The 23,463-nt window shown below is 34.3% G+C and overlaps 1 protein-coding gene across 1 annotated transcript; it reads right to left on the reverse strand.

Moving 5' to 3' along the window:
- Window positions 1-19,238: 19,238 nt before the first annotated feature.
- On the reverse strand, window positions 19,239-22,919 carry LOC132278633 (uncharacterized). Its single transcript, XM_059780475.1, has 4 exons — window positions 20,659-22,919; window positions 20,473-20,574; window positions 20,091-20,178; window positions 19,239-20,000 (listed from the first exon to the last, which is right to left on the reverse strand). Exons 1-4 carry the CDS (start codon window positions 22,917-22,919, stop codon window positions 19,239-19,241), a joined length of 3,213 nt encoding a protein of 1,070 aa, XP_059636458.1.
- Window positions 22,920-23,463: the final 544 nt, after the last annotated feature.

A 23,463-nucleotide genomic window follows, 5' to 3' on the forward strand; every position in this document is an offset into this window, starting at 1 on the left:
GTATCTCAACTCTTAGGCTTGCCCCCCTCTCTATCTCTTTCTGCAATTGTTAACATTGACGGCGGTAAAGAGAGAAAGAGAAAGAAGAGAGAAAGAAGAGAGAGAGAGAGAGAAGAGAGAGGATAGAGAAAGGAGAAAAAAAATGATTTTTTTTTTTGGGGTTTTGGGTTGGGTTCGGGTTGAGCCCAAGTCCAACCCGAATATGTCTGGATTTTGACAAAACCCAACCTGAATATGAGCCGGATTTGTAAACTCAAAGCCCAAATTTCAAATTTTCGGGTTGGGCTAGGTTAGCCCGCCGAAGTTGCAGTCCTACATAACCCTAAACCCCATATATATATATATATATATATCTCGATCGTTTTAGTAAGTGTATATTATTATGTTGCAATTAAAAGACAAATATACCCTTACTATATATATATATATATATTGATTGTTTTAGTAAGGGTATATTATTTTGTTGCAATCAAAAGACAAGTATACCCTTACTAAAATGACGTAGTTTTTGAAGTATTGAACTTAATCAATTCAAAGACGCATGCGTTTAGTAATATTTTCGTTTTCTGTCTTTGCAATTACAAGAAAGCATAAACATGATTTTATATTTTTGAGTGAAAATAAAAATTTGAAATGATGTCTATTAATATTTGTTATTACCACAATTTTGAAAACTAAAAACAAAAACAGTGTTTAATAATACATATTTGTCACAAAATAAGTTGCACACAATATTTTAAACTTATTTTATTTTAAAATTATTTAATAGTACCAAAAAGTCTAAAAATATATATGCAATTCAATTATTTCACACATGGAGTTAAATATTATTATTATTATTCAAATTGCATAAAAAGTAACTGTAGAAGAGCATACAATTAATAAAAGGAAACGAAATCTAAAACAGCATAGTTTCGGTAGTTTCTTAGTGGCAAATTGTAATCTCCAATTCCAATAGGAAATCGACAACTATGAAACGTTATTTAACTGACACATGTATCACAGAATCCCTTTGACACATACCTCTGAAGGTAAGGAAACACCTCTGCGGTTAGGGTTTTTATTTTCTGAACTAATCTGAGTATGGCTTCCTCTTCCTCTGTTGCTGCCGATTATGCTTTTTTGGGACTCGGACCAGTAGAAAAGAGACAGAAACTTGATGATGACGACGACTTGAAGAAGCCGTACGAAGCTGATGATGATGGCGAGAAGAAGCTGTACGAAACTGATGACAGCGAGAAGAAGCTGGAGGATGACGATGAATTCAATGACGACGATGCAATGCGAAAATTAATTCACGGGGAGCCAGATTTAGATTGGTGGAAAAATATGCCTGAGAGAGTTACAGATATGGAGATAGAGGAGTATGTAGATTCTGAAGATGATGAAGAGATACAAAAATGGGTGTGCGAACACGCACAACAGGTTATGGACAGCGGGGTATGTCTACCTTCTGTTCTATAATGTCCTCAATACTTACTTTCCTATTATTATTATTATTCTTATTCTTATTCTTATTATTATTATTATTATATATGTATGTATTTGGCTAATACAGTTTATTTCTTACAGGGCTTTGATGTTGATGAATTTCCAGATTTAGTATCTGCAGGTGTATTTGGTTTAATTTTGCCAGTTCCCGAACTCTCCACACAATCTTAGCTGCTTGAGCTTCTCAACAGGCTCTCAAATTTAGCAATTACACGCTACAATCAGGACAATGTAAGTATGTGTATATATATATATATTCCTTCCTTTATTTTTTCATGAATTTATTATATGCCTATTTTATTTTCTAACTCTTACTTTTAATTATAAAATCTATTGTAGAATGCAAAATACAAGTTTGTGAAGGTTGACAAGGCTACTTCAGAGGTTGTTGCTGGTATCTTTTTTTATATTACTTTTGAGGCCAAGAATGATGATGACAACCAGCCTAAAATCTTTCAAGCTAAGGTTTTAGCGGGAATTAACAACATGGACCGGGTTGAGTCATGTTTCCCTAAATCTACTCCTTGATCAAGGTAAAATTTCTTCATTAGTTTATTTTTTCTTTTCTTTTTTCTGTTAGATTCTTGGGAGAAATCGTTGGGGGAGAGTTGATTTTTTTGGATACTTTGAGATTTTAGGCGCCCTATTTGGTTTAATCCCTCGGTAATTAGAGAGTTGTACCACTCTTTGAGTGATAATTATTCCCTAGGGCATGTGGGAAGCTTAATTGGTACGTGCTAATTTTAATTCAAGAAAGTTTTTTCTGAGTCTGACTCTAGGAGAATCGAAGTTATGACCTCCAGTTTTAAGTGTAGTTCTTAACCAATCGTTCCACTTCCTTAGTGTTATTTTCAAGTTGAGGTGTGTTACCATTATACTTGGTAATTACTTCATACTTGAAATATGAATAAACTTCAATGCCATAGTACTTACTGTACATGACTTTCGCTCATTTTTATTGTTAATTTTTTGGTAACTCATACAGAATTATTTCTCAAACAGAAAATGACTTGGTAAATAAATACATGACGGAAAATGTAAATAGCTATTGCGATAATTTGGACATGCTTAATCTTATGACGATATGAGAAAAAATAAGGAGGAGGGGGGTGACCTATGATATTTACAAATGTTCAATTCTTTATTTTGCTCTTTGAAATAGGGTTGGCAATGGAGGAGGTTTCCCCATACCCTACCTCTGCCCCATTAAGCAAAGAAAATATCCCATACCCGTCCCGCCGAACCCCTTGTCTGGTTAAAGTCCAACATACCATCCCCATATATAAAACAAACAATTTAAACCTGTTCCCGCGCCGATGAATCCACTGATTTTTTAAAGAAAAAACAGCCATGAAAGGCAAGTATTGAATCTGGAATATGGATTTTTGAAGAAAAAAAATTTCATAAAAAATTCACTAAACAAAAAGTGAAAGATGAATAAAGAGAACATTGAAGCTTAACGATGAACACATATATTTGGTCAAGACATTAGATTTTATAGTAGTAACAATTTGAAGAAGCTCTGTTCTGAAGAAAATCACAGCCTTATGTGGACATAAACATGCATGAAAGAGAAAAATGGAGGAGAGAGAGAGTTTTGTATTTGTCTGTTGTTGTCGAAGTGAGAAAATGAGACCAATCGCCTTCGTCCATTGGTGAGTCGAAGTGATATGATGGTCGTCTTGGTCCGTTGGTCTGTTGCTAATCGGTAGATCACTAGAATGAGGTAGAGGAATGGTGGCAGAGTGGTGGTGAAATCATGACAGGTGGTGATTGGAAATATTTAGAAAACCCTAGTTCTCTCTGTTATATATATATATGTATATATTGTCGTAAGATTTGAACTGATAGCTTTTGAATCGGCATTTGCCTACTTTGTCTTTTTAGAGTCTTCTATAAGGTCATAAAACATAGATCTCAGTCTATTCCTATCCATGAACATAGGCCTCACAAGCACCACCAATACCACTTGGCCAAGACACATCTCAACGGACCCAGATAAATACAACCATCAAGAAACAACAGATGCACCAGGGTTATATAAAACAAACACACAACAATCCTATAAACAACATTATGAATTTACATAAGTGTTAAACCTCCAAGGAACAAAATATAAATATAATGACTAGATAGGATATTAGTATCCTACATAATATTCTTTTTGATATTCGAATAGCGTCATCTTCTAACTTACGTAATTTTAGTATAGAATTTATAAATTAGTTAAAGTTAAATAATTATATCATTCAATAGATATATATTAGCTATGTCCATATCCTACTTTTTTAGAATTTGATGTGCCAGCGTATTCTTTTTCATATTGTGTCCGTGTCCTGCGCCGATATTCGTGCTTCTTAGCTTGGGAGAAATTGTAAATCATTGGGGCAAATAGTTTATTTTTTGGATTCTTTGAGAGTTTAAGAGCCCTAATGGGTCCTTGTGTAGCTAATGTGGGATGCTTGCCCCGTTTAAGCACCTTCTAATGATACTTTACTTATCAGAAGTCTAAAAATGAATTTTACATGAAGACCTCATTAGAAGGAATTTTAAAAGTGTCAAGTTTTGTGGTGAGTGCTCTTTATCGTGTTACCATTAATCCTTCTTTTTTTTCAATAAATAAAGGGGGTGTCCCCACTCTTTGGGTGATAATTATTACCTCAGGACATGTGGAAAGCTTTGCCACTTGCTATTTTAATTCAAGAAAGTTTCTCTAGGCTGACTCTAGGAGAATCAAAGTCATGACCTCCACTTTTAAGTGTAGTTGTTAACCAATTCTTCCACCCCCTTGGTGTTATTTTCAAGTCTAGGTGTGTTACCATTGTATTTGGTAATTACTTCATAGTTGAAATATGAATAAACTTCAATGCCATAGTACTAGACATGACTTTTGCGCATAGTTATTATTATTTTTGTTGGTAACCGGTGCAGAATTATGTCTCAAACAGTAATTGACTAGGTAAATAAATATATGAAGGAAAATGTAAATAGCTATTGCTATAAGGGGAAAAAACTTATGATAATTAGAACAAATGTTCGATTCTTCTCTCTCTTATTCACTTTCAATCCCTTATTTTGCTCTTTTAAATAGGCATGGCAACTGGGCAGGTTTCCCCCTACGCTATCTCTGCCCCATTAGGCAAAAGAAAATATCCCATACTTAAACTCTAACATCCTATCACCGTACATAAACAAACGACTTAAACCCGTTCCCACTCCGATGCACCCACTAGTTTTCAAAGAAAAAATAGCCACGAAAGGCAAGCATTGAATCTGGATTATGGGTTTGAAAGAAAAAATGATCATGAAAAATTCACTAAAAAGAAAACGAAAGAAGTAGAAACAAAACATTGAAGCTTTATGGTGGACACATATATTTGGTCAAGACATTAGATTTTATAGTTGTAACAATGCTAAGAGGCTTTATTCTGAAAACACTCAGCCTTATGTCGACATACACAGGCATGAGAGAGAAAGAGAGAGAGCTCTATGTGGGTCCGTTGGTTGTCGAAGTGGGAAGATGAGATCACCGATTATCTTGGTCCGTTGGTGAGATAAAGTGAGATGACTGTCGTCTTGGTCCATGGTTTGTAGTTCGTTGGTAGATCGCTAGAGTGAGGTTGAGGAACGGTGGCAGAGTTGGGGTATCGTGTGAGGCAGTGATTTGAAATATTTAGAAAACCTTAGATCTCTTTGTTATATATATATATATATATATGTATATGATACTAGTGTAATTTAATACATAATTGGAGCGGGGCAAATAATAAACCCGTCCCCGACCCCGACCCGAACCCGAACCCGAACCCGATTTGGGTTCAACCTCCTAATCCCATACCTGTCCCTAACCCTTTTAAAGGCATACCAACTCGATTCCATTCAGAGGGGGGCAGGAACTGCCGGGGTGGGCCAAATTGCCACCCTTATTGCCTAGAATATTGATTGCGTGTATATTAGAAAACCCAACTATATACTCAATATCAGCACAATATATTTATATATGTATTTTCTCTGCAATTTTTATCACTACTATCATAAAACAACCTGACCATTTTATTGCACTGGAGCTCTGTCGTGTTTAAATGATCCCCTCTTTAATGGTTAGCATTATAGTTCTGATCTTTCATAAACTCTCTTTCTAAAACTCTTCCCTCTCTCTCTCTCTCTAATTATATATATATCTATATATATGCCATCTAAGATTAGAAATTAATAACTTCTGAAACTGAAGTGCCTAAGCTATCTTTGTAGAGTGTTCCATAAGTTCATAAAACAGAGATCTCTGTCTATTCCTATCCATGAACTTAGGCCTCACAAGCACCACCAATACTACTTAGCCAAGACAAGCCTCAGCGGGCCCAGATATATACCACCATCAAGAAACAAAAGATGCACCAGGCTTATGTGAGCTTTTGGTTAACCGGATCATTATCACACTGTTTATGGAAAGGCATGGTCTTGAGAGGGCAGTTCTCAAGCTTAGATTCCCTGCTATAAGAGCTAAGGGGAAAGGATTATTAACCACCACCTTCGGAAGCATGTGTTATTGCCATGCAAATGTTGAGAACTTGAGATCAATGGAGGATATGATGCATAGATGATTTGTTTTGAGGAGTAGGAGGTTAGTGGGTTGATCGCAGAATCCCTTTTTAGTCAATAGAAAAGCCTTTTAAGCATACTTATCAAAATGTGTTTTGCCACTCATTTTTTATCATCACAAAATTCTTTAGAAAATTGTCTCAATTATTCTATTTTCATACCATGGGGTAGTAAGTGAAATTTTTTTAATGATTGATATATATATTTTTTCATTGGCAAGAAACACTCACACACGAACCCACTTTGTCCCTTTGGGGACTCGAACCCATACGATCTTTTGGGAGGTAGAGGAGATATCAGTAGGCCACAAAGTCCTTGGTAAATAGTTGATATTTTGATGGAATGATACAAAAGGAATTCTTTAGTCTCAAAATCTAAATATGATTTGTTACTTGAAGTGGTTTTTTGGGCTTTCATCAAAAGGAGACGCTTCAAATTTGACTTATTGAGATATCTTGAAACAATACTTTTTTGTATGTACAATTAAAGGTGGAATGTTCAATATCGATTCTATTACTACTGTTTGTGGAGTTGATAAACTAATTCATGTCGATGTCTATTTACCGAGGTGTTCACCTAAAACCACAAGTACATGTTTTAACAAATCTCAAGAAATCTATGAAGATAGAATTAGATCAAATCAATTTAGATAGTTTTTTGTGGCTCCAATGATGACTAGATCGTCGCATTATTGCTTCAAGAGAATCTCTCATTGAAGTTCAGTACGAGTCTTTGGGTAGATATCATGAGACCACTATCTAATAATTATAAGAGACTATTTTTATATGCATTCCGTGTTTCCTAGATAGCAAGGCAATATGCAGCTAATATGTAAATTAGTTTCGATAGCCAGTATTGAATGGTTGATTGAGATATTTGAATCTATATGCATGACACAGACACGTAATTTCGTAATTTTATATTTATATTTATATAATTTTTTGTTGTTTTTTCAGGTGTTCTAAGATTAATGAAAGTAATATGCCAGTTTGAGGGTAGTTCCATTTGGATGGAAGGGATGGTAAATATAACGGGTGGGCGCTTGCCCATTTACCCAAAAGCTCGAACTATTGGGTAGTGCTGCATACCCACCCATTTATACCCAATCACTTTCCCATCCGATTCCGATGTGGGACAAATGACCCTTGTTACATTCTCCCCCATCCAAACTCGCAACGCCCTCGTTGCGGTTGGGCCACCCTGCCTACCCGGGTGGACTCACCCGGACGCTTGGCGTGGCACCGGATCAAAGACTGAGTTTGGCTCTGATACCAACTGTAACGGGTGGGCGCTTACCCATTTACTCAAAAACTCGAACTATTGGGTAGTGCTGCATACCCACCCATTTATACCCAATCACTTTTCCATCCGATTCCGATGTGGGACAAATGACCTTTGTTACAGTAAATTACTTTATTTTGAGTTTGGAATATGTATGTGCAACGAATTTCGGTTTGTTGCAAATATATTAAAGTTCTTAGTGAGACTCCTTTAATATATATATATATATATATATCTTAAAACTATGTGTATTGACAAGTAAAGATGGTTGGTTTGTCTCACTCATGAGATTATAAATATTATATATATATATATCTTAAACTATGTATATTGACAAGTAAAGATGGTTGGTTTGTCTCACTTAAGAGATTATAAATATTAATTGCAATTTGCTACTAATAGTTGATTGTTGATCAAGGTTAATACTTAATGTAGTTGATGGCATGGGTAAATTAGTAGTCAATTTTAAATAAATAAGTGATGAAGACGAACTGATGTTGCATTTGTTTTAGAGTACAATTATGGATTGATGGCAAAAGAAACGACAGAAATTTGCATACCAAGGTGGGTATTTAGCCCACGAATACACTGGCATAAATCTCCCATTGCAATAGCCACACACAGCTCTAACAAAACCATCAGCGTAAAGACCCACTCGTTACTACTACTTTTATCATCCATCACCACCATCCTTCTCTACGCCACAATCACACAACCCTAACCCCCCTATATATATATATATACACACACACATACCAAATACATATTAGGCAAAAAATCAAATTCCTATTTAATAGAATATTTGAATCTCAACTTGAAATTCTCTAAACTATTTCGTTTTAGCAAGGGTATATTATTTTGTTGCAATCAAAAGACAAATAAACCCTTACAAAAATGACAGTAGTTTAGTATTGAACTTACCCAATTTGTGTTTAGTAACTTTTCGTTTTCTGTTTTTCCAGTCACAAGAAAGCATAAATATGATTTTGTTTTTTCAAGTGAAAATAAAAATTAGAAATGATGTTATTAACATTTGTTGTTATCACAATTTTGAAAACTGAAAATAATAAAAGTGTTTAATAATACATATTTATCTCAAGATAAGTTGCACACAATATTTTTAAATTATTTTATTTTAATTTATTTTAAAAAAAATTATTAGTACCAAAAAGTCTTAATATATATATGCAATTCCATTATTTCACAAATATTTAAAATATTCAATATATGATAATAAAATACAATATCTAATTTAAAATAATAAATTCTAATAATACCCAATACATAAGACCAAATAGGATATATTAGTACATAAACTCTCTTACCAAGTATGTATATAAATACCTCATCCATACATTTATTCTATAATATAAAATATATTTAACATATAATATATTATAATAAATAAAAAATATTAAATTATAAATCTTATAATTTAGTATCTATATATAATATAATAAAGATATGGTATATAATAACATAAAATATATATTGAATAATATTTTAATAAGAGTATATAAAATAAATAATAAACCTAAAATCAATAATAAATATTTTTGTCCCAAAAAATAATTTACACGTGGAGTTAAATATTATTATTATGGGAAAATTTCACTTACCTCCCTCATGGTTAGGCTTAATTACAGACAGTACCCCTAAAATTTTAAAAATTACAAAAAAATCCCTCAAAGTTAGGTATGTTGTAACACTTTGCCCCTTCTAGTGATGGTCAACGTCGGTCAATATCTGTTTTTGATGATGTCAGCCTATTGTGAGCATGAAATACCATATTTGCCCTAATCCAATATTTCCATCCTTACTTTTGAATTTGAAATTACTCAAATACCCTCAAAGACAACTACACTTTATTTTTCTGTGTATACATTCTCTCTCTCTAAAACATATATCAAATCAAACCCACTACGGATAAAACCATAAACTAGAATTCTTCAGCAGATCCAGCTCTCAAAACTCATCAAAAACCAGACCTTGAAGAGAATCCCAAAAAGGAATACTAAATCAAATAGGTAAAAATTTCAAGAAACCAACTTAATTCTTGAACAACCCCACTCCCCTCTTGCCCCCTCCAGCTTCTCAACCATTCCTATACCCACCAGTCCACCACCTCTTGCTACTTCGGCACCACTGCTGTCCTTGAATTGAAACGAAATGGTGGGACCGAACACCACCAAACCAAACACCACTCTGTCTCTCTTTCTTTTTCTCTCTAAAATTGAGAAGAATCTAATCAACCCAGATATATTTGCTTTTGTTTTTATGGGCCAAAAAGTGGTGAAATGGAGGCTAGGTTTCTCTCTCCTTCTCTCATCTCTTATTGGATGTCGCAATCGCTCAGAATAAGGTTTTTCCCCCCCTCTCTCTCTCTCTCTATATATATATATATATTGTTTTCTGCAATCTAGCATATATTGGAATTGAGGGATATGAATGATTTACACAAACCAGTTCTTGGTTTTTTTTTTATATTATTATTATTGTTTTTTTTAATGCATCATCTTTGTTCGTTGTATATTGGATTCTTGTTTGATAGTTTTTTCATATACAAATTGTCAGTAAATTGCAATAATTTTGAATATAAGCTGCAACAATTCATCCAATTTGTTATTTATTTATTTATTTTTTGTATCACCTAAGCTCTATGTTTATGGTTTATGGACTAGGATCACCTCTAGTCCAACAGTGCCCCATTTCCTCCATTTTGGGTCAATGAACAGTGTTAACCATGTTTGGTAAAAAAAATATTTTTGGAATACAGAATTTTGGTTTATATATATATATATATATATATGTATGTATATACTGTTGAAGAATACCCTTTTTGTGTTCCCTCCCTTATTTCTTTTTCTCTTCCCTCCCTCATTTCAGGCAACATTTGAAATAGAAAAAAAATCCCGCCCTAGCCTTCGTCTCTCCCAATCCTTCGTCTCTCCCAAAATATGAATGAAGCCATTTTAGAAATTTATTTGTGTTGAAATAGAATCCAGAAGCAGCGATTGTTGTGTGAATCAACCAAAAATTTGGATGCTACAAATTGTTTCCAAATAGAAGCAGCGCTTGTGTCAGTCGGAATGAAATTGCAGATTCTGATTTCCTTCCAAAATGAAACAGCAGTGTATTTCCAAAGCTAAGCGGGAGTGTACTTCTAAATCGAAGCCGAAAATCACCTTATTTCCAACCCAAATCAGGTACGATTCATAATTTTGAGATTTGATTTTTTAGGAAATCATCTTATTTCCATAAGAACTAAATGGCTAAAACAAATATATATAGACACAATTTTGGTAAGAAACCTAGAAATAGAAAATTATTGGTGAATTTTAATTTATCGCTATTTTATTGTTCAATTATTAGGGGTTTTAATGTTTTTTTGTGAGGATAAAAAATGAGAGGATTTGTAGGGTACATGACTGGCCGGAAAAGAGTGTTTCAGATTGTGAGTGTTACAATATTAAGAAAATGTTTGGTCGTTGGGCTTGCATCACAACATTTTCCTAAGTTGCATCCCAACTTTCTCCTAATAAGCATCCCAAACTCTTACTTATCTACATTCCAATATTTTTGTAAAGTGAGTCACAATATTTTCCTAACGTACATCCTAAAACTCATAAATAGAAAATTATTGGTGAATTTGAATTAATCGTTATTTTATTGTGCAGTTATTAAGGGTTTTAATGTTTGTTTGTGAGGATTAAAAAAGAGAGGATTTTTAGGGTACATGACTGGCCGAAAAAGAGTGTTTCAGAGTGTGAGTGTTACAATGTTAAGAAAATGTTTGGTCGTTGGGCTTGCATCGCAACATTTTCCTAAGTTGCATCCCAAATTTCTCCTATTAAGCATCCCAAATTCCTCCTTATCTACATTCCAATATTTTTGTAAAGTGAGTCACAACATTTTCCTAACTTATATCCCAAATTTTCGTAATATAAATCCCAAAGTATTTGTGAAGTATATCCCAAAATTTTCCTAATGTGAATCCCAAAGGTTTCGTAAAATCACATCCCAACTTCTTTAAAGGTACATCCCAAATTTTTCTTAAGGTGAGTCCTAACTATTTCGTAAGGTCAATCCCAACTGTTTGGTAACGTAAATCCCAAATTTTGCGTATTATTAATCCCAACATTTTCAGAAAGTGTGTGAAATTAGCATCAGTTGGTTGGACATATATGTTCTGTTATGGCAACGAGGATTTTTATCGTCATTTGTCTGGGATATACTTGATTGATACATGCAAAGAAATGAAATGAATGAGATATGTCAAATTTAATTTCTCAAACATGTGAAAAGGTTTTTTATTTGATTGGTCATACATGTGAAAATGTTTTTTATTTGAGCCATTGAGATGGAACATACTTGGGATGTAGAAGTAAAATTATTTTTTGTTAATTCAATATTTTGTGCAAATGTGAGAAAAGGTTTTGTATTTGAGGCGTTTAGATGGAAGGTGAAGTAAATAATATTCAAGACACAACAAATGGACGAAACGTTGTTGTTGTAGAATCGGAAGTGATTAAATGGAAACCAAGGTATAAAATGGAGTTTGATAGTAAGGAAGAGATGTATGATATTTACAATGCATATGGTGGTCGAATTGGTTTTAGCATTCGGAAGGAGTATGGCAATAAAGTTAATAGAAGAATTACATCAAGGGCGTTTGTTTGTAGCAAGGAAAGTGTGAAGGGGACTGACAAACGGGATGTATTTAGAAAGACTCCCTGGGTTGAAACACGAACCAATTGCGGTGCACGAATGGTTATTAGATATGACAAGACAAAGGCAAAGTACGTAGTTTCTAAATTTGTAGAAAGTCACAATCATCCATTCATAATTGCTGAATGCAGCCACATGATGCCGTCCCAGTGACGAATTTCCTCAGTCCAGGCCATTGATGTTGAGTTGGCTTCGGATTTAGGAGTTCTGGCTTGTAATGCATATGAGTTGATGGGAAGGCAGTCTGGTGGCAAAGAATCAGTTGGGTACTTGAAAGTGGATCTTAAAAATTATCTAAGGATGCGAAGACAAAAGGAGCTTCTTTTTGGAGAGGCGGCATGGCTTGTGGATTATTTTAAGATGCATGGTTGTGAAGATCCTTCGTTCTTTTATTCTTTGCAACTGGATACTGAGCAAATGATTACGAACACTACAAGAAATGGTGCTATTAGGGACAAAAAAAACTGTCCCTATAGGTGCCCAAACTGTCCCCAATACCTTTTTGGGACGGATGATGCAACTGTCTCTATATGCAGCGTCCTAAAAGGGTTTTAGGGACGGACTAATTGGGACGGAATAAAACTCCGTCCCAATTGAGCATTAGGGACTGAATTTGTTTATCCGTCTCAATTGAGCATTAGGGACGGAATTAAATTCCGTCCCAATTGAGCATTAGGGACGGACTTAAATTCTGTCCCAATTGATCATTAGGGACAGAGTTTTATTCTGTCCCAATTAAGCATTAGGGACGGACTTAAATTCTGTCCCAATTGAGCATTAAGGACAGAGCTTTATTCTGTCCCAATTGAGCATTAGGGACAAAGTTTTATTCTGTCCCAATTGAGCATTAGGGACGGAATTAAATTGATGTATTTTTTTTTTTTTGGCGCCTCAGACTCTTTCACATCTGTTCTTATTTCCCATCCGCTGTTGACAACTTGAAACTCCTCTACCTTTGATCAGTGATTTGATTTATATCTTCATCCATTCATAATCTGCATTCATAATCTGTCTGCTATATATATTCATAATCTGCATTCATAATCTGCCTGCTATATATATTCATAATCTGCATTCATAATCTGTCTGCTATATATATTCATAATCTGCTTCTACACAAACTAAAGTTAATGTCAATATATAATTAAAATATATATAGGTTGTTTAAATTACACTTCTAGCAATTCTAAAAACTGTACCAAAAAAACATCATATGTAATCCCAAAAAATTAGTTTCTAATCAAAAACTTTCTTAGCCTTACACTTGACTTTCTTATACTGCCTTTGGAAGAGGTGCAGCAGATGCCACCTATTTGTGTGCCTAGCTATTAGGAAATGCTATCAAAAACTTAGTTTCTAAACTTCAATGTCTGAAATCATTGATCATGTATTGCAGGCTCGGATTGAAATGGTTGGTACGGATGACCAAATGCCCCAAACATTGGTGGCTGAGGACTATTCAATAGACAGCCAAATGGTCCATAAGTTGAAGGCTGTTGCTGCTGCTGTGGGCTACCAAACGAAGGTCGATGCGTGCCAAATTGTGTGAACATAAGTTGAGAAGACATTCTGTTTTGATTCTCTGCAAGACTAGCCACAGTTGCCTTCAAATCATTTATGGAATCTTCAGCTCTATCAGCCCTCCTCCTCTCAGCTTCTAATTCTGCCACCAATTCTGCAATATTGGCATTCCTTTTACGTCCTCGTGGAGCCTTCTTTCCATGACCAAACCCGCGGAAATAAGTACCTTTTCCTTTTCCAAGACAATTCTCTAATATCTGCTCATCCACTGGAATTGGACTACTAGCATCCACATTAATAAATTCCTTTGATTGGGCAACCATATTATCCTGTATTTTGAAATGTCAATGAAGTAATTTAATAGAGAAATTGATGCAACCTAGATAAGTAATAATTTATATTGCTTTCATCAGGAAAACCAATTTTATTTTGGAATTAAGGCAAAACTGAAGCACTCTTAACTTTAAGGATGATGAGAATTTTAGTTCAAATAATTGAAAAGAGTGGATAAGTTTGCTATGCAATGGTAAAAATTCCTCCAGTAACAACATCACTAACACAAAAACAGAGTTACACAAACACAAAGAGGTCAATCATGGCAAAAAAATTAAAGGCCTAAGTCACTGTTTATTTGATTCATGGGTTGTGTCTTTACTAAATATAATATGCAAGGTTCTGCCAAACTGCAGGCTACATCTATACCCACTAGTAAACACATTTAAGAGAAAAAAGACCTAAATAAATCAAATAGGTAAGCATACCATTATTTGAGAAAATAAAGAATACCATATTCAATTACTTAAATGTTATAAAAAAGAGAATTACAAATAGCAGGACCTAAAGATAAATGGACATAGGACGACATTTTTCATATCTATACAACAAGATGAGAAGAAGACTTTAGAGCATCAAAATTTAAAGCATTATCTCTGAAAGTGAATCAATATTTTTCAATATAATTCCCTCCACATTTTCCAAGTCAGAAATCATTTAGTAATAGCAATTTTCAACTACAACAACTGCAAAAGAAAAAACCTTTTGTTAAGTCTTCCATACAGTTATTAGGCAAGTAAAACCATTGGTTTCATGGAAAAAAAAAAATTGTGTAAATAATATTATTGCATTTTCATTTTTTAAGAAGAATGGATGAATCAATTATAATTAAAGATAAAAACAATATTAGAATCTTTTTATATCAAACATTGCCAAAGCCCCACATTCAAAACAACCTTGACAATTTCCAAAAGAGCTAAGATCTCAGCCTAAATAGCAATTTGGTGTCATCCAGCATAGCTAAACCAAGTATCTAATTTATCAAAGTGAAAGCTAATTAACAATCTTGCATTATCCTGAGCTAGAGTATACAGTATATACATATTTGTTGTAAAATGTGAGTGCACTAGAAGACAAGAATGTGTGATGTGTCAATGGGTATTGAGGTCCCTCTATATGCTGGAAAATGTCAGGATAATACTTTCTCTAATGCTATTGGTGGATCTAGCCATCCTTATCCGCTATACTAGGGTTTTTCAGTGTGACAAAAAGTTGGTATAAAGCATCCTTATAGTAGCCTGCAAAAAAGAGAGCCAAGAGAGGAATATTGAGCTAAAATAGGCTGCATTGCAAAAGGGGCTCGAAGCTGAATATAGTGAGTGTTTAATGGGTGTTTTCAGGTTTATCCAAGTCTATTTTATTCACTGAAATCCTCATAAAGAAGCTGTAGATGTGTTGAACAGAAAGGAGGGCTTGTGTTGCTGATTTTCTGGTGTAAAAGAGTGATTCAGAGCCTCAACATCTATGAAGGACAGTTCAGAGGTTTGTACAGGTTAAGGCAAGTATATTCTATCTATTTAAAGCTGCAAAAAACCTGTTCTTAAGCATATAAGTGCTGTAGCTAAATTTGAGGTCCCATTCTTCTTTATTGTTGCTGATTTTTGGTTTAAGTAACAGAACTGAGTTGTATATATACAAATCATGGTGTGAGTTGATTGTGTACCCTTGGAACATGATTGTGTTAATGATTATAAGCTGTTGAAGTTGGTTTATTTCCTAAAAAGTGGTCAGTGCTTGTTTTGACATCTTAAACCTCATAAGCAAGGGTTTTAAGCTTAATACACTGAGATCACAAAACTAAAATTAAAGTGTTATGCCTCAGTTAGTGTGTTCTACATCAGAGCATATGTGTAATGATGGTTCTAGTTTGTGAGAACTCAATTCAGGCCTGAGATTATACGAAATTCCAGAAATACACTTCAGTCAAGCAATTCTGCAGAAACTGTAGCTGAGGACAGTTTGTGAGCTATTTCTTGAATATTAATTGCTGTGTTCGTGTGGTGGTTAATCTGAGCAAGTGTAAGGTGAGGAAACAGAGCTGTGGACCTAAGCTTTCAGAGGTGTCTAGGCAAAATACCAGTTTTACCCCTTCATATTAATGTTAATTCAATGCTGTTGTTTTGAGCCTGCTGTGAGTTTTTCAGTTCTGTTTGTGAGCTGCAAATTGATTTACCTTGCTGCTTTAAGAATTTTTTATGCACCAGCAAGTTTATTTTATGAAGACAAAGTTGTGACAACTGTTGGTGGTACAGGACTGAAATTGAATTAGTGCTATACGCACACAAAACCCTAAAAGCTAGGGTTAGTTGAGTTCAAGCCATTTGAGTGCTGTGATTTACATAAAATTGTTTCTCCCTATGTTGATTTTGTTTTCCCAAGCCCTCTATAATTTTGGGACTGAGACTTAAAAGGCTAACAAAGAGTCTGCAACTTTGACCCTTAAAGTTTAAATAATATTAGTGTCAACAATGTTCTGAAAAATGTGTGCAAGAGAGAGAGAGAGAGAGAGTTTTTTACTGGACCCCTTCAACAGGAGGGTATATTCTTCCCAGAGAGTTGGTGTATAAAATGATTAGATATGAAATTTTGACACTTGGACTTAATGGTTTCTATCTTTATCTGAAGTGAGCCCTTTTCAAGGGAAGAGACTAAAAAGGCACTAAACTAGCTTGGAAAGTGGGGGATAGGGTACAGGGATGAGGCTATGAATAGACTGATGGAATGAGGGCTTTTCACTTTGATTAAATGAAAGAGGCTTTTACATATTCTCCCTTGCAAGTTGAGAAAGTATTTTATTAAAAGACGCAACACACAACTAGCTAAGCTTGAAACAATAATTCAGAAAAGCTATACACAAAATCAATTAATTTATAATTAATTAAATTTAAGTCAAGTCAAATTTAAAAGTATAGAGAGTCAAATAGGAACAAATAATACAAAACATTAACAGAATCAAAACAGATTCACAACTACTTGTATTCATAAAGTTTGCCAGCAAAGCAAGTGGAAGCAAATTTACCGACAAGGGCAGTTAAACCAATACTAGATATTGTGTATGCCCAAATGCATTACCGACAAGCAAATTTACAGTTAATCTCCACATCCAAACGCAAATAATCTATGTCCAGTACACTGAAAAAGTAACACATGATATAACTTGCTATCTAGTTAACTCTTTCAGTTATCATTTATGACTGAAGATGGTCAAAATAATTCTCGAAATAGTACAAATTAGGGACAAAGAAATATGCAGTCATAACATAACCACAGTATGTTCTTTGGGGAAAAAGTCAATGCAATTTTTATCTAAGCCAATGTTCAAATTATATAACTAGTCTAGTGATTCTATACACAACTTCAAAGTTGTACACTAAACACCTACTAAGCCAATGTTCAAATTATATAACCAGACCAATGTTTTTCAAATGAAGCAAGTACCCTTGTTTGTTGGTCATATTGGATCACTTACCCAAAAAAAAATATTTATAGAAAAACAAAAATCATTCCCATATTTCCCAGCCACTTCTAAGTTTTAACAACAGAGAAGATTTCTAGGGATAAGGGGTGACACGGAGATTAATATTAAAATGTCACACCTAGATTTATGAAAAAAAAATCAAAACTCCTAATCATTATTATATATATGTGTATGCAGAGAGATAGAGACATAGAGAAGACCATGAAAATTGGCGAATCTTCATGTTAAGTTAGATGATTTAACTTCTATGAAAAAAAAAAAAAAAAAAGATTTCATAACTTACATATGCTTTGCGAGCATCATCATTAGTCCATCCAGTCCCTTCCTTGAAATGTGCATTCTTGTACATTTTAATGGCAGGTCCTACGATACGATCCTCATTCTCTTCATCATTTAAAGTAGCTTCCTTTTGTTTCTTCATTAATTATTTTTATATATTATAAGGTATGGTTGTTGAAAGAAAAAAAAAATAAAGAAATCTAAGTATAGTGTTAGATATTACATACCTCTTCATAATGCATTTTGGCAAACGACTTTGACCCAGCATAATGTATCACATCATTCTTTGACCTCTTTTCTTTGTTCTGGGCACTAATTTCCTACAAAATAATTGAAAAATGATACAACAAATGAAGGAAAGAATGAAACGTTGAAATCTTTGGAAAACGATATAAATAGAAAAAAATGTAGTAAACTTAACTTGAAATTTTTTTGACATCCACCTATTGCACAAGATCTGCCAGTCCTCGTAAGTTACTTTAGGATGTGTGTTGCGGCGTGCACTTTCTTCTGTTTCGAATTGGTTAAAATGTTCTTTCAAACGGTACCTATACTTCCTATGAGCAATGGCTAATGCGTTATCTGCGCATTCCTTAGCTTTTGAATCCTTTTCACAATCAACTCCGAATTCTTCCTGTAGTTTTTCACATGAATAAGCCATAAATAAATATCATTTTAAAGAAGGAAAAATAACAGAATCCTGATTTTGGAAAGCTAAAAAAGGAAAAATTACAAATTATTTTTCATATCATCTAAATATACAAAGAAATCCCACACAAAGATATGCATTAATTAAGGCAAACCTTTATTTTACAATATAAGAACTGTTTATGAGATTTCGGAATCTTCAGCCAATTGTTATAGCATAGTGGAATGTAATCACGAGCAATGATCCCAAGCTCTCTCTCCCATAAATCTGAATGTTCCTCCACCGGTTTTGAATAATCGTCGTTAAACTTAATCGGAATGATACCCCCATTGTAATTTTTGATTTTATATTTTTTTTTGTTTACAGCTTTTCCACGCTTCGGGAATTCTCTTGAAGAACCTGAAAAATAAAAGACATGAAAGTAACTTGTAAAAGTATTTTGAGACCTACTTTTAGTAAATTCAAAGACCAAGTGTAGTAAATGTAAAGATTAGAAAATATCACCTTCCACTATTGGTTGTGGCTGGGACGATGCAGGAGCATTTTGGGTGAGTTCATTGTTAGATCTCAAAGAGCGACGAGGTTCATTGGATGCCATGGTATATTACAGCAAAAGGCGAATAAAATCTTTATAACGAATCAAAAAATCGATAGATTAGAGAGTAACAATTAAGTAAGAGGGAGAAGTATTAAAATAACAAGACAATAGAAAATTAATATAAAGAAAAATAATAGATAATGTGAATGTAAAAAAAGAAGTAATAATAAGACAAAAAGATAAAAACAATACATATTCTAAAACTTAATGTTCAAGTACTGAAGACAATTTAACTTCAAATTTGCATGTGTTCAACAAAAAATGAATAAAAATAAAACTCATCACATGTCATCCAAATCAGTATCATCTTCACTAAGCAATTTTTCTTCCTCGTCTGAATTGTCTTCAATGGAGATTTCATCATTGTCTTCAAGAAAGTCAAATTCATAACGTGATTCTTGACTAGTTTTAAGAATTATTTCAGCATCAATACTTTCAACCTCCAAGCCATCCCTATTCAAAGGGAGTGGATCCATGTCAAAGTTTGCTGCTTCAATAACCCTATCCACAATACATGGTTCATCCTCTTGATATGCTGCAGTACACATTTCAGCTGTAAGTTTGCTATCATCTTCCATTTCAGGAACATCATAGGAGCTTCTATGTGTTATATCTTGAATGACCTCCCACGTCCCTCGTAATTTGCTGTCTTTGACGAAGAAGGCTTGTTTAGCTTGATTAGCCAACACAAAAGGCTCATCTTTGTACCATTTACGGGCTATGTTTATGCTCCTAAAATAAGTATCATTCTTAATACCAGTCTTTGTGTTGAACCAATCGCATTTAAATAGGACAACCCGCCTTTTCAAAGGGTATTGTAACTCAATGATATCTGTCAAGACGCCATAGTAATCAAGGTCCTCTGTTTTGACTAACACACCACTATTTTGTGTTCTTCGATTTTTCTCCCTTTCCTTTGTATGGAACCTAACTCCGTTTACAATGCAACCAGAATATCGATGTATCCGAGATTCAGGTCCACACGCTAATGAATAAAGGTCATCATTAATTGTTGACTTGTTATGATAACGCTCTTCCTTTATCTATGAAAAATTTGTAGAGTGTTAAACTAATGCACAAGGACACAACATCTAAAAGAAATGGTAGGTATGTCAAGCACATTATAGACTTACCAGTGTTTCTAACCATCTGGGAAATTCTTTTGCGTGTCTGGATTGTACATTAACCGTATTTTCTTGCTCAAGTGTAGCCTTGTGTGCACTAAATAATTATGTGATATTAATATATGCATTTTATAATTTACAAGTAGATAATTTAAAAAAAAAAAAAATACAATATATAACTTACAGTGCGTATGACTCAATTTCTGGACAATTATTTAACATGTAGAATCGAGCCTTTTGTATGCTTGCAATGTCAAGTATTTCTAAACTTCCAGACCCTAAAGGACGAACCACTTGCCTTAGTTGTGAAAAAGTGGACCAATTGGTACGATAGTCGCCCTCGTGCTTTCTTTCTTCTTGATTAAATCGTGTCTCAATCCTTTAAAGAAACCTTGCGCAAAATGTAACACATTCATTGTCCACATAAGCTTCGGCAATGGACCCTTCAGGACGTGCCTTATTACGCACATAAGACTTAAGAGTATGTAAAAACCTGCATACACATCAAAATACTTATACATAATTAAATATCATGTAATGCCCTCAAAACATTTTATTTATTAGAAATATACATCACCTTTCAATGGGATACATCCACCGATATTGGGCAGGTCCTGCGATGATAGCCTCACGTGGCAAATGCATAGCTAAGTGCACCATTATGTCAAAAAATGATGGAGGAAATATCATCTCTAACTTGCATATTATAACAGCAATGTCCCTTTCTAATGCCTCTAAGACATCCATTTTAAGGGTCCGACAACACATCTCCTTAAAGAATAAACCAAGCTCTGCTATCGCATTACAAATATCAACGGGTAACAATCCCCGTATAGCTAGAGGGAGGAGACGCTGTAAGAGAACATGTGAATCATGACTTTTCAATCCAGATATCTTACATTCATTGACATTCACACAACGGCTTATGTTCGACGCATAACCATCTGGGATTTTCACCGACTTTAACCAATCACACAATTGCCTTTTTTCATCCTTTGACAATGTGTAACGCGCAGGTGGCATCTCAAATTTCTCACCATTACGCCTAAGATGAAGTTCTTTTCTAATACCCATTTCTTCTAAATCCATCCGACTTTTGAACGTATCTTTCGTCTTTCCTTCAATGTTCATTAATGTCCCCAATACGTTATCACATATGTTTTTCTCTATGTGCATAACATCCAAGTTGTGCCGTAACAAAAGCGTTCTCCAATAAGGCAATTCAAAGAATATACTCTTTTTTGTCCAATTAAGTTCCTCCTTCCCACGAGTCCGCTTCTTATTGTTTGGTCCTTTTCCGAATCTAACCTCGGGTATGAGATTAAGTTGTTCTAGAATATCATCACCAATCAACTGCTTTGGTGGCTGTCTTTCTTCCTTCTCACCATTAAATTGCTTATAACGCTTCCTATAAGCGTGTTCGGATGACAAAAAAATACGAGTTCCCAAGTAACATATCTTCTTTCCATGACTCAAATAACAAGAACATGTGCGTTTGTTACAATTTGGACATGCCATATAACCCTTTGTCATCCATCCGGATGTCATCGCATAGGCGGGAAAATCATGTATAGTCCAAATCAACCCCGCATGCATGTTAAAGTGAGATTTGCTATATGCATCATATGTCATCACACCATCCATCCATAATTCTTTCAACTCATCGATCAACGGTCGCAGGTACACATCAATGTCATTACCAGGTGATTTAGGACCAGGAATAAGCAATGACATAAACATATATGGTTCCTTCATACATATCCAAGGTGGCAAATTATAAGGCACAATAATTACAGGCCACATACTATAAGCATTGCTCATGTTACCAAATGGATTAAAACCATCACATGCTAACCCGAGACGAACATTACGAGGATCGGTAGCAAACCAACTATGCTTATTGTCAAATTCCTCCCAAGCTTTTGAATCAGCTGGATGTCTTAACACATTTGTCTCTTTGACGCATTTCTCCTTATGCCACCGCATGTCTACGGCTGTATCCCTTGACATAAACAATTGTTGAAGCCTGTGTTTCAAAGGAAAGTATCGTAGAACTTTTTGAGGAATTTTCTTACCTTTACCTTCGCGAGATTTATACCTTGACTCACCACATTGTGGACAACATTTTTTACCTTCATTCTCCTTCCAGAATAGAGCACAATCATTTTTACATGCATAGATGGAATCGTATCCGAGACCCAAGTCACGTAACAAGCTTTTAGTCTCGTAATATGACTTTGGCAATGTGTTGTCATCAGGAAGCAACTCCTCTTTTAGCAACTTAAGCAACATGTCAAAACTTTTGTTGGTCATTCGGCCTACAACTTTCATATGGAACAACTTTAATATTGCTGACAACTTAGAGTTTTTCTGACAACCTGGCCACAATTCACATTGTGCGTCATTTAGCAATTTCTTAAATCTTTCGTCTCCCACATCAACTTCAAGTGGATCTTCTGCTTGTTCTGCATTAGTGAATGTTCCCATTCGTACATTATCCAGCAGTTCAAATACATTGTCTTCGTTTCCACGTCCCTCATCGGCATTATCCCCATTGTCGGTATTAACATCATATTCTGTATTAACAGTACTAGTGATGTTAACAGTACCCTCCCCGTGCCATATCCAATTAGTATACGACTTGTACATCCCACACTGAAATAGATGTTTTTCAACCTCCTTAATTGGCTTATACACAGTATTTTTGCACAAACGACACGGACATCTGATCCTACCCTGCCCATCTTTATGTCTGTTAGCCAACTTTATGAAGTTTCTTATGCCTCTATTGTACCCTTCACTACCCCTAGCATGATGATGAATCCAAGACTTATCCATGTAACTGGTTCATCAAAAACAAAATCAATTATGGATACAATAGAATTGATGCATATTGAATATATATGTGTATGTATAACTCTTTCAATTTCCTCATCCATGGTCCTATCCCATTAAATAGAAACATGAATAATGTATTAAAATAGATGCAATTGTGTGGAAATACATTTATTAATTTTTAACACATTATTTTGTATTTCAATTATGTCGAAATGTGTTATAAACATATATATATGTAAGGAACAACTTTATTTTGAACACATTATGTACAAGTATGTTCAGGACAAAAATTGTTATAGCCTCCCAAACAACCAAAAAATGAAGGAACATAATAATTATTATTTTTCCTAAATATAATATCTACCCGGATTAAATTCAAACATATTTATAAGAGAACCTTTCATTTAAACAAATTAAATTGAAGAAAACAATGAAGCTTAAAAATAACATCAATCAAAACATGAACAAACAATTCCGTATAAAATACAAAACAGAATCATATAGTTCTGTCCACAAATTCAACTATATATCACAATGTTAAGAC

Source organism: Cornus florida, unplaced genomic scaffold (genome assembly GCF_030987335.1).
Source record: "Cornus florida cultivar Cherokee Brave unplaced genomic scaffold, ASM3098733v1 CherokeeBrave_3.0.0_Hap2_Chr01, whole genome shotgun sequence".
Taxonomy (NCBI): Eukaryota; Viridiplantae; Streptophyta; class Magnoliopsida; order Cornales; family Cornaceae; genus Cornus; species Cornus florida.